Raw genomic sequence first — 10,768 nt, forward strand, 5'->3', positions numbered from 1 at the left:
TAATAATAATAATTTAACTCACCTTAGTCCACTTGATCGCGTAGCCCGGCATCTCCTTCTGTCTTCATCTGATCTCTGTGTAGCAATAGGACCTGTGGTGACGTCATTCCGGTCATCACATGGTCCATCACCATGGTAAAAGATCATGTGATGGATCATGTGATGACCAAAGTGACGTCACCACAGGTCCTATTGCTGCACAGAGATCAGATGAAGACAGAAGGAGATGCCAGGCTACGCGATCAAGTGGACTAAGGTGAGTTAAATTATATATTTTTTTTAACCCCTCCAGCGATGTTTTACTCAGCATTCTGTATTCAGAATGCTATTATTTTCCCTTATAACCATGTTATAAGGGAAAATAATAATGATGGGGTCTCCATCCCGATCGTCTCCTAGCAACCGTGCGTGAAAATCGCACCGCATCCGCACTTGCTTGCAGATGCTTGCGATTTTCACGCAACCCCATTCACTTCTATGGGGCCTGCGTTGCGTGAAAAACGCAGAATATAGAACATGCTGCGATTTTCATGCAACGCACAAGTGATGCGTGAAAATCACCGCTCATGTGAACAGCCCCATAGAAATTAATGGGTCGGGATTCAGTGCGGGTGCAATGCGTTCAACTCACGCATCGCATACGCGCGGAATACTCGTCCGTGTGAAAGGGGCCTAACAGTCATTCGTGTAATCAGCAGCCATTAAAGTGACAACCCCATTTTGCAGTGGGTTTCTGGTCTGGCTAAGTGAGGGGGTCCTATTAAAGGGACCCAATTATGTCTTAATAGGTCATATATAAAGGGGCTTTCCAACAGGTTAAACCCTTTAATATCTCATTGATGTCAGTAGCCTCCAAACAGTGGCTCTCCAGCTGTTTCAAAGCTACATCTCTGTCTAAGGACCTGCTAAGAGTTGTAGTTTTGGAACAGCCGGAAGGCTGCAGGTTGGAGATCCCTGATCTAAGTGCATCATTCATTCTTCATTATGAAGCAGACATCCATATTATCCTCAAATGGAAAATACAAGGGGACACTTGTGATCACAGCAGTCTCTTGAAGATCCCAGCCACTTATCAATGTGACATGGATCTTAGAAGACAATCAGATCTTCTGCCAGGGTCTCCACAAGTACTTGGTATTGGCGATGAGAGGCTGTTCCTGTTGATTTGCCCGCTCAGAGATGGATTTAGGAGGTGACAGGAGGCAGCTGAGATTTCTTGGTTGGCTCTCCAGTTGGTGAAAGTGATTCAGTAACTTAACCTGAGTCTCCTGCCCTGTGTGATGGGCTGATAGATAGGAGAGGGCTTCATGAAGGCACTTGGAGTAGCCGTGTCTGTATTGCTGGTGATCTGTTCTATGAACTGATTTCATTCCTGAAAAATAACATGAAACCGTTGAAAACCTTTGAAAACCATATACTAGACCAAGGTCAGCAATAATGTCAATGATGGTCCTACCAAAGTCACACATTACAGTCACTACAATCCAGTTTATATAAACCGGAGCTGATATATCTGCCAACATTTTAAGGCTGCTCCATCCTGGAATTAAAGGGGTTGCATAGGATTAGAAAAACGTGGCAGTGTCACCTGTCCATGTATTGTGTCTGGTAATGTAGGGTAGTTCCATTAAGATAAATGGAGCTTAGTTTGAAGCAGCTATGTTTTTCTATTTTTGTACCAGACTTTTCTAGGTCTTCACTAGTTGCTATGAAAAATATTACCTGACAACCTCATATAAAAGGTTGTTGCCAGTCAGTCTTGTTACAAGCATTGGATATGGATCCACTGTGCCAATCAACCATTTTGACTTTGGGCTAGTCCTGAGGGCGTTATCCTGGCAGTCCCCTGGTATTCACCCTTTAACCCCTATACAGGAATATGGACTTCACTGCAGGGAAGCCACCCAGACCACTACTTCTTTGAATAGTCCTGTTGTAGTTGTAGAGACATCAGTGAGTGGCACTGAGGGAACAGGCAATACACGTAGTCAGGAAATGGGCAGAAATCAGGACTGGCAAAGTTCATGTGAATCCGTGATCCAATCCAAAGGTCAGGGCAGGTCAGGAACAGTATGGTAAACAGGCACAGGTCAGGAATCAGACAGACAAATGGATAATAGCTCTTTCACAGGCTCTACCTAGCTAAAGACCTAAAAAGATTTGTAGAGACCAATTGCACAGACCAGGACTGAGAGAAACAGCCAGGTATATATAGGAACAGCTGAATAGCAATTGGACACAGCCATGCAGCAGCTCACAGAGAAGAAGAAGATCAAACCTAGCAGTGCTGAAGAGGTACAATAAAAACAAGCCCTAATTCACACACAGAAAGCTGGTGCCTGTGCGCACAGGACAGGGTGGCTATAAATACGCAGCCAATAAACGTGCAGGTAAGTACTGCCATTCACTGTAATGCCGTAGCCATGTTGGCTACTGGCATTACAGTGATTGGCTCGCCGGAATGCGTCATCGGGTGCTATATAGCACCTGATGACACGTGTTCGGCTCAGTCTTAGTCAGGGAGAGCTGTGCTGAAGAAGGGACAGATAGTGTAGGGAGTGAAATACTAATATTTTTATTGAAAAAACTTGTTAGAGACCCAAAAGTCCTTTTAAGGACTATTGTTGTATCTGGCAGCCATATAATTGTAAGCGCACCCTGCGCTAAATTGCGTGGAATTGTTAGAGACCAATAGTATCTGGCAGCAATATATATGTTTAGCGCAACCTGCACTAAATAGCTTGAGGAAAAAAGGAAAAAAATCACCAAGTGGCGCCTGACTGCTATTAAAATGAATGTATGTAAATCAATAAAATGTACACCGATGATAAGAACTGAAGATAATAAAATAAATAAATAAATAGATACCCCTTACCATTAAAAAAGGAGGGGGGAACTATAATGCTCAGTAGCCATATGATAAAACCATAAATCAGCTGGTAATTAATATCAAATAGAGAACATAAAAACATATAAAAGGTGATATACACCACACTCACTTCACCAGGGAGGGGTGTAATGGGATAAAGTTCAAGACACCCAGAACAACCACCTCCCTCACCTGGCTCGCTTGTAGAATATCTGGAAAATACGGCAGTCCACTGCTTGGAACCTCTGGTATAATCCTTTAATAAATAGATAAGTCAGGTGGGCTCAACGCGTTTCGGGGATAAACAAACCCCTTCCTCAGGAGCAGAGAAGGTATTAGGCTTATACGCCTTATAAGCCTAATACCTTCTCTGCTCCTGAGGAAGGGGTTTGTTTATCCCCGAAACGCGTTGAGCCCACCTGACTGTAGCCAAACAGGCCTGCAACTGTTTCCCGGGGCACTCCCTTGCAGCAATCTCCCTTTACAAGGGGTAGGTGTTCCGCAGTCTGGCGCTTTTTTGAGGAAAGTGCGGACGATAAAAGAATTGTCATTTGCAACCTGTGCCGTACCAAAATGAGCTGAGGCGTGAACACTAGCAACCTCACCACCACCAGCATGATCCACCACATGGCATCAAAGCACCCTAATAGGTGGGCCGAACACCTGGGTCCACAATCAGTGTCTGCGGGTCACATCACTGCGTCCTCTTCCCTGTGTTACGTGGTGGCCAATCCCCTGTCCAAGATGCAGGCCCGGATGCCTTCTGCCATGCACCTGGACCTTCGCAAGCACCATCAACTAGCACATCCACTTCTGTGTCCCAGCGCAGCGTACAGATGTCTATACCGCAGGCCTTTAAACGAAAGCGCAAGTGAGACTTTCCGCAGCCTGATGGCGGTGGCCATCCCGTTTTACTCTGTCCCCAGCCGCCAATAATTTTCACGGTGTGCAGTTCCAGCCTTACACCAGCATGTGTCCCGTAACATCACCCGTGCTATGACCAACGCAGTTATTGGGAAAGTCCACTTAACGACTAACACATGGACAAGTGCTTTTGGCCAGGGACGCTACATTTCCCTGACGGCACACTGGGTGAACGTTGTGGAGGCCGGGAGCGAGTTGTACCCTGGGATGGCACAGGACCTACCGACGCCAAAGATTGCGGGCCCTACTTCCATCAGGGTTTCCGCCACCACCTACAGTAGTGGCTCCAACCCCTCTTCTCCGCCTCCTCCTCCACTTCCACCTCTGAATTATTATCTTGCATCACCAGTCAGCAATCAGTCAGTAGCTGTAAGCAGTGTAACAATGCAGTGGGGAAGCAGCAACAGGCCGTGCTTAAACTGATCTGCTTAGGTGACAAACAGCACACCGACGCAAAGCTGTGTTAGGGGATAAGGGACCAGACTGAGCTGTGGCTCTTGCCACTTAACCTACAACCAGTCATGGTTGTGTCTGATAATGGCCGTAACTTGGTGGCGGCTTTGGAGCTCGGCAAGCTCACACACAAACCATGCCTAGCCCACGTGTTCAACCTAGTGGTTCAGTGGTTTCTCAAAACCTACCTCAATTTGCCTGAGCCACTGGTGAAGGTGCGCCACATGTGTGCCCATTTCCGCAAGTCATCGACAGCTTCCGCCGGTCTGGCTGGCAACGCTGCAGCAGCGCTTGCAATTGCCAGCTCACCGACTGTTGTGCGACATGAGCACGCGCTGGAACTCCACGGTCCACATATTGGCCAGGCTTTGTGAGCAGCAGAGGGCAGTAGTTGAATACCAGCTGCAACATGGTCATTGCCTTTCCAGTCAGCTTCCGCTCTTCACAAACGATGAGTGGGCATTGATGTCTGACCTTTGTGAGGTTTTACGCAACTTTGAGGAATCAACACAGATGGTGAGCAGTGATAACACTATTATCAGCGTAACATCCCACTTCTGTTTCTACTGAAACGCTTGCTGCTCACAATGAAGGCGGATGCTTTGCATGTGGAAGAGGTGGAAATGAGGAAGACAGTACACAAGGTGATTGCCAGACCACCCTCAGTTCGTCTTCTCAACGCAAATTGGATGAGGAGGAGGAGGAGCAGGAGACGGTTGCCTCCGCTACAGAGGGTAGTACCCATGGAAGTTTTATTCCATCTGTTCAGCGTGGATGGGTAGAAAAGGAGGAAGAGGATTAGGAGATTGAGAGTGATCCTCCTGATGAGGACAGCAAAGTCTTGTCTGTTGGGACTGTGGCACACATGGCTGACTTTATGTAAGGCTGCCTTTCCCGTGACCCTCGCGTTAAACGCATTTTGGTCAACACAGATTATTGGTTGTTCACCCTTCTTGACCCCCGATACAAAGAGAACTTCTCATCTCTCATTCCTGTGGTGAAGAGGACGAGCAAAATGATGCAATAACAAAAGGTCCTTGTGGAAAAATTGCTCCAAAGATTTCCAGCTGATAACGCTGGCAGCAGAGTACGTAGTTTCTTTGTCAACTGAGGAGGGGAGACGAGGGGAACACACAGCAGTTCCAACAGAGGCAGGGCAACACTCTCCAAGTTTTACGACACCCCACCAGCACCCTCAACCTGATGCGCGGCCTAGTGTCACAAGGAGGGAAACATTTTGGAAGATGGTGAAGGAGTACGTAGATGACCATGTCAGCGTCCTCAGTGATTCCTCTGTGCCTTACAACTATTGGGTGTCCAAGCTGGACACGTGGCACGAACTGGTGCTCTACGCCTTGGAGGTGCTGGCCTTCCCCGCCGCCGGAGTTTTGTCAGAGCGGGTATTTAGTGCTGCTGGGGGCCATAATAACTGATAAGCGCATCACACTCTCAACTGAAAATGCTGACCAGTTGACTCATAAAAATCAACAAGGCCTGGATTGCCCCTGACTTCTCTAACTCCACCAGAGGAAAGCAGCTGAACATAAAGGCACTCTAAATGTGGCTTTTATGGTGCACCCCTTCCACCACAAAAAAGGGTATATGGTTCAATCTTTGTTTTCTCGTCCTCCTTTTCCTCCTCCATCATATTAACATGCTTATTAGGCTGCCCTCGCTCCTAATGTTTTAGAGGGTCAGCTCAGCAGCAGGCCCCTCACCCATAATGTTTTAGAGGGTCACCAGCAGGCCCTCGCCCATATTTTTGAGGGTCACCATCAGGCCCTCAACCATAATGTTTTTGAAGGTCACCAGCAGTCCCTCGCCCATAATGTTTTAGAGGGTCACCAGCAGGCCCTTGTTCTTAATGTTTTAGAGGGTCACCAGCAAGCCCTCGCCCCTAATGTTTTAGATGGTCAGATCAGCAGCAGGCACTCGCCCCTAATGTTTTAGAGGGTCAGCTCAGCAGCAGACCCTCACCCCTAATGTTGTAGATGGTAAGCTCAGCAGCAGACCCTCACCCCTAATGTTTTAGATGGTCACATCAGCAGCAGGCTCTCCCCCCTAATGTTTTAGATGGTCAGATCAGCAGCAGGCACTCGCCCCTAATGTTTTAGAGGGTCAGCTCATCAGCAGGCCCTCGCCCTTAATGTTTTAGATGGTCAGATCAGCAGCAGGCCCTCGCCCCTAATGTTTTAGATGGTCAGATCAGTAGCAGGCACTCGCCCCTAATGTTTTAGAGGGTCAGCTCAGCAGCAGGCCCTCGCCCCTAATGTTTTAGATGGTCAGCTCGGCAGCAGGCCCTCACCCCTAATATTTTAGATGGTCAGATCAGCAGCAGGCACTCGTTCCTAATGTTTTAGAGGGTCAGCTCAGCAGCAGGCCCATGCCCCTAATGTTTTTGAGGGTCACCAGCTGGCCCTTGCTCCAAAAGTTTTTGAGGGTCACCAGCAGGCCATCAATCATAATTTTTCAAGGGTGTGTATGATGCCCTCCTTTATGTGTAATAAAGGGTGTATTGGTTCCTTGTAATTTTTGCCAGCCCTTTCACTTAATGCATAGGCTTTATGAGTGTAGGAGTCCCTCTACCTGAACAATTGTACCACATTGTGAATGAGGCCCTCCTTTATGTGATATACAGGTTATATCGGAATGCCTCTTCCTTGTAATTTTTGGCAGCACTTGCACTTTATATACAAGTAAATATACAGGAGCCAATGTTTCCTAACAATTTTTCCTCTAAAATCGATTTTATCTTTGGTTTTGTGCGTATTATTGTCAGTCTGTAAAAGTGGCGTACTACTCGGACAACATTGTTCCGAGCAGCGACCTGGGAGTCCAAGATGCATCCAGACATCCTCCCCATGCTGTTCCCGAACCATTTCAGTGGTGTTTCCATCAATTTCTGACCTTTTAATGTGAACCAGACACCCTCCCCTCTTCAGAGCAGGGGGTGCCTGGTGTAATGCTCGCGTCCTCCGATTGACTTCCATTGTCCTCGGGTCCTCGGTAGAGCACCCTAGCATCCCGAGGTGTTCTACTCGAGCACCCAAGCACTTTGGTGCTCAACCAACACTAATTGTAACAAGTCTATTTGCTAGGGGTACATGATGTGCAGGCAAGATAGAAAGAGCTGGGGTGGGGACACTTTTTATAAGGTGACAATTATCTAGCTGCCAAACATACAGCATCTTATCTTGCTGCCAAACATACAGCATCTTCTCATCCATCACGTCTCCTATTAGCAAGCACCTCTGCCCCTACTGTTTCTAGTCTCTACTGGAGAGAGGTGTTCCAATACGTACTGCCCTGGAGCTGGCTGCTGCTTCATTTGTATCTTTGACGTGACATGCCTTGCTCCAGAGTTGTGCCTAGTCAGCACAACATTTCCAGGTGAGCCTCGGTCTAGAACACATGCGTTCGTTGCGCACTGCTCTTATACTAGTTATCCTGCGCCTCCAGTATGCTTGGGGTACATGGCAGCAGAGCTGGGGAGAAGTAGATTGGCAGTAGACCCTGGTTCCTCAAAGGGACCAAAGGTCTCTATGCCACATAAGGAGACACTAAAAAATCAGTTGACACATGGTTGGTGGAGGGGTAGGGTTTTTAGAAATTTAGCATTATTAATATTATGGATCTTCACATTTTTATTCTTCATATGATTAAGACAAATTTATAAAAATATTAATTACAGAGGTGATTATGGGAATATAATTAATTGTAGTAAGGTAGGTCCACTTAATACCCAATAAGTTCACTAGAGGGCGCATGAAATAAACATTTTCCAGTATGCTACATTGCAACAGTTTTAGACTCACCCTGGTGGTTGCAGATCTGTTGCTGTCTAAGGAACTGAACGGCGGTTTCCAGGACATCAGCCTTCTCTGGCTTGGAGTCGGGCTGGAGAAGCTGGAATTCTTGCTCTAAAAGTTTACGTAGTTGGTTGATGCTGCTGTTAATGCGGTCCCGCCTCATCTTTTCCACTACTGGCTTCCTCATCTGGTCAAAATAAAATATATTTTTATAGCAATGGCAACACTGAAATTCTAATAAAATGAAGAAAAGGGACTTTATAGAAATGTACCTTAATCTTCTCTTTGGTGGCGAGTGTGTCTGCAGCATATTCCATAGAAATGACGCACAGTGTCTTGTTGACTGCCATGATCATAGGGTTGTTCTTAGGGCGAATGTTCTCTCAGAGGCTGAGAGTGAAGTTCACATTTATACCCCTTCCTCTGCATGTGAATGTATGGGTGGCAGCCAGCACATGCTTTCCCACACTCAGTATCCAATCACTGCAGCCTCGGGACAACAGCCACTTTCATTCATGCTTCTGAAGTCAGCTTCTGTAGCCAAAATCCCCCCCCCCCCCCTCCCGCACTCTTCCTCCCCACTAAGATGTCAGGAGTGTGTGCTGTACAAAGGACACAGGGTTCCTACACATGGCCTGGCTGTCAAGACCTGGGAAAGTCCCACCCATGGTGTTTGCAACCTGCTGCCACATGAAGGGGGGTAACGGCTGTCACATAGCAGCTCTGTGTCACACTGATTATACCCCCAGGGTGGAAGAGAGTGTTGTGTTACACCCGACATGGACTCAAGTCTGCACTTACGGCCAACAGGCCTATTTTATTTTAGGGTCATGCTCTGTATATGAGTATGACCTAGAAAAACAATTGTGCTGCCAACAGTTTTTCCAAGAGCTGCTATCAGATTGGTGAGGATCACACTACTGGAACACTTTTTGTGCCATTTACTGATGTATTGTTATGTGGCAGAGGTACCCCTCAGACACCAAGGCCATGGTGCAAATGTTACCTATTGCCCCTATACAACACCACTATCTACACCTTTACATAGAGTAGTGGTCTCCAAAGTGTGGCACTCCCAGGCTGTCAGGGCAGCAGCTGGAGGGCCACTGCTTGGGGTCCAGTGGACTAGGAGAACAGTGTCCCTGAGCTTGGTCCATTAGTAACATTTTGAGCATCATAAGTTCCCATTAACTTTGAGCGACCATCTAGTCTACTCCATTAACTCTAATGGCTGACCCATTTAAGGTCTGGTGCGCTGTGACAATGTCTGACCCTGAGACACATTAAGTGAATACATCTTTTTTGTTTTTTGATAATGAGCTCATCATCATTTATCAGAAGACAATATGTCTACAAGACAACAGCGCTTCTGCCCTCTGACCTCCAGTATGATTAGCTCTACACATTGGGCATGTACCAAGGATGAGGCTGTCCCGGGGCCATGTCTGTGAGGACATTGTGTGACTGGAAATTCAGGATCTGCTGCTTTCATATGTAACGTATTGTTACGGTCAACTGGAGGTTATGAGCTCAGTCATCTGTCTCATCTGTGGAAGATATGACATGGCCGGGGGGAGATCCCTATGAGTCATTCCTAAGTACAGTCCTTGCACTGTTATGTGTCTGGGCTGGAAATATTTTCTGATGTTTACACTACAAATAAGATAGATAGACAGATAGAGAGATAGATAGAGAGATAGATAGATAGATAGATAGATAGATAGATAGATAGATAGATATGAGATAGATAGATATGAGATAGATAGATAGATAGATAGATAGATAGATAGATAGATAGATAGATAGATAAGAGATAGATAGATAGATAGATAGATAGATAGATAGATAGATAGATAGATAGATAGAATAGATAGAGAAACAAAAGAAAGGAAGTGAGGTGCAAGCCCAAGGGGACATGATAATATTCCAATAAATAAACCGCAAAAAGACAGCACACTCAAAAAGATGTAAAAAATATATTTTATTAACCCATGTGATTGCAGGAAATAAATAGATACAGATAGATAGATAGATAGATAGATAGATAGATAGATAGATAGATAGATAGATAGATTGCATGCTTGGTGATTAAAGCTTCTTTTACTTCTTCACTACTCGGATGTGCTGCGGAGTTCATTTATTCTAGATAGATAGATAGATAATCAGAAAGCTAATCGGAAAACTAGCGAAATGTCTTCAAGAAAAAAAAAGTACAGGAAGTCCAGTTGCTCTGACATATTCCTACAGATATACCATGACCTGGATAAATGAGAAGCTGCACAGACATAGAGCTGGGTGTGGACATTCGGGCCATGTGAAACTAGTCCTCAACAATTCCTAGTTGAAGGGGTTCCATTCAGGGGCTGACGAAGATATCGGAGTGCTGTACACAGCTATCTCTGTCAGTGGAATAGACTTTGAATGGAACAACTGTAGCTTCATTAAAACTGGGGACAGTGAACTGGGAGCCCCCTTTCTCGTGATCAGTGGGTATTCCAGCAGAGTACAGCACTCTGATATCTTCTTTAGTCCCATAGACTTGTGTGACAGTATTCCTGGGCATGTGGCTGGATCCCCAGTGATCAGACACTGAAATGAGAGACAAGGGACCCTTGTTCTCATGATGATTGGGGGACCTGGCGGTATGACCCCCCAGCAGTCAGACATTTATCACCAATGCTGTGGACTGCTGATATCAACTCATTCTGAGACA

The 10,768-nt window shown here is 46.1% G+C and overlaps 1 protein-coding gene across 1 annotated transcript; it reads right to left on the reverse strand.

The window, feature by feature from the left end:
• Window positions 1-677: 677 nt before the first annotated feature.
• LOC120998889 (transcription factor HES-5-like) lies at window positions 678-8,420 on the reverse strand. Its single transcript, XM_040429771.1, has 3 exons — window positions 8,328-8,420; window positions 8,062-8,242; window positions 678-1,372 (listed from the first exon to the last, which is right to left on the reverse strand). The coding sequence occupies exons 1-3, from the start codon at window positions 8,409-8,411 to the stop codon at window positions 1,101-1,103; spliced, it is 537 nt and encodes a 178-aa protein (XP_040285705.1). The 5' UTR covers window positions 8,412-8,420; the 3' UTR covers window positions 678-1,100.
• Window positions 8,421-10,768: the final 2,348 nt, after the last annotated feature.

Source organism: Bufo bufo, chromosome 1, assembly GCF_905171765.1.
Source record: "Bufo bufo chromosome 1, aBufBuf1.1, whole genome shotgun sequence".
Taxonomy (NCBI): domain Eukaryota; kingdom Metazoa; phylum Chordata; class Amphibia; order Anura; family Bufonidae; genus Bufo; species Bufo bufo.

What these genes read in the sequence shown, in the direction of transcription:
- LOC120998889 (XM_040429771.1), bottom strand. Translation starts at nt 8,411, where the DNA reads ATGATCATGGCAGTCAACAAGACACTGTGCGTCATTTCTATGGAATAT. An exon ending in CCACCAAAGAGAAGATTAAG is followed by an intron (nt 8,243 to 8,327) that starts GTACATTTCTAT and finishes TATTTTGACCAG; the next exon opens with ATGAGGAAGCCAGTAGTGGA. An exon ending in ACAGATCTGCAACCACCAGG is followed by an intron (nt 1,373 to 8,061) that starts GTGAGTCTAAAA and finishes GTTATTTTTCAG; the next exon opens with GAATGAAATCAGTTCATAGA.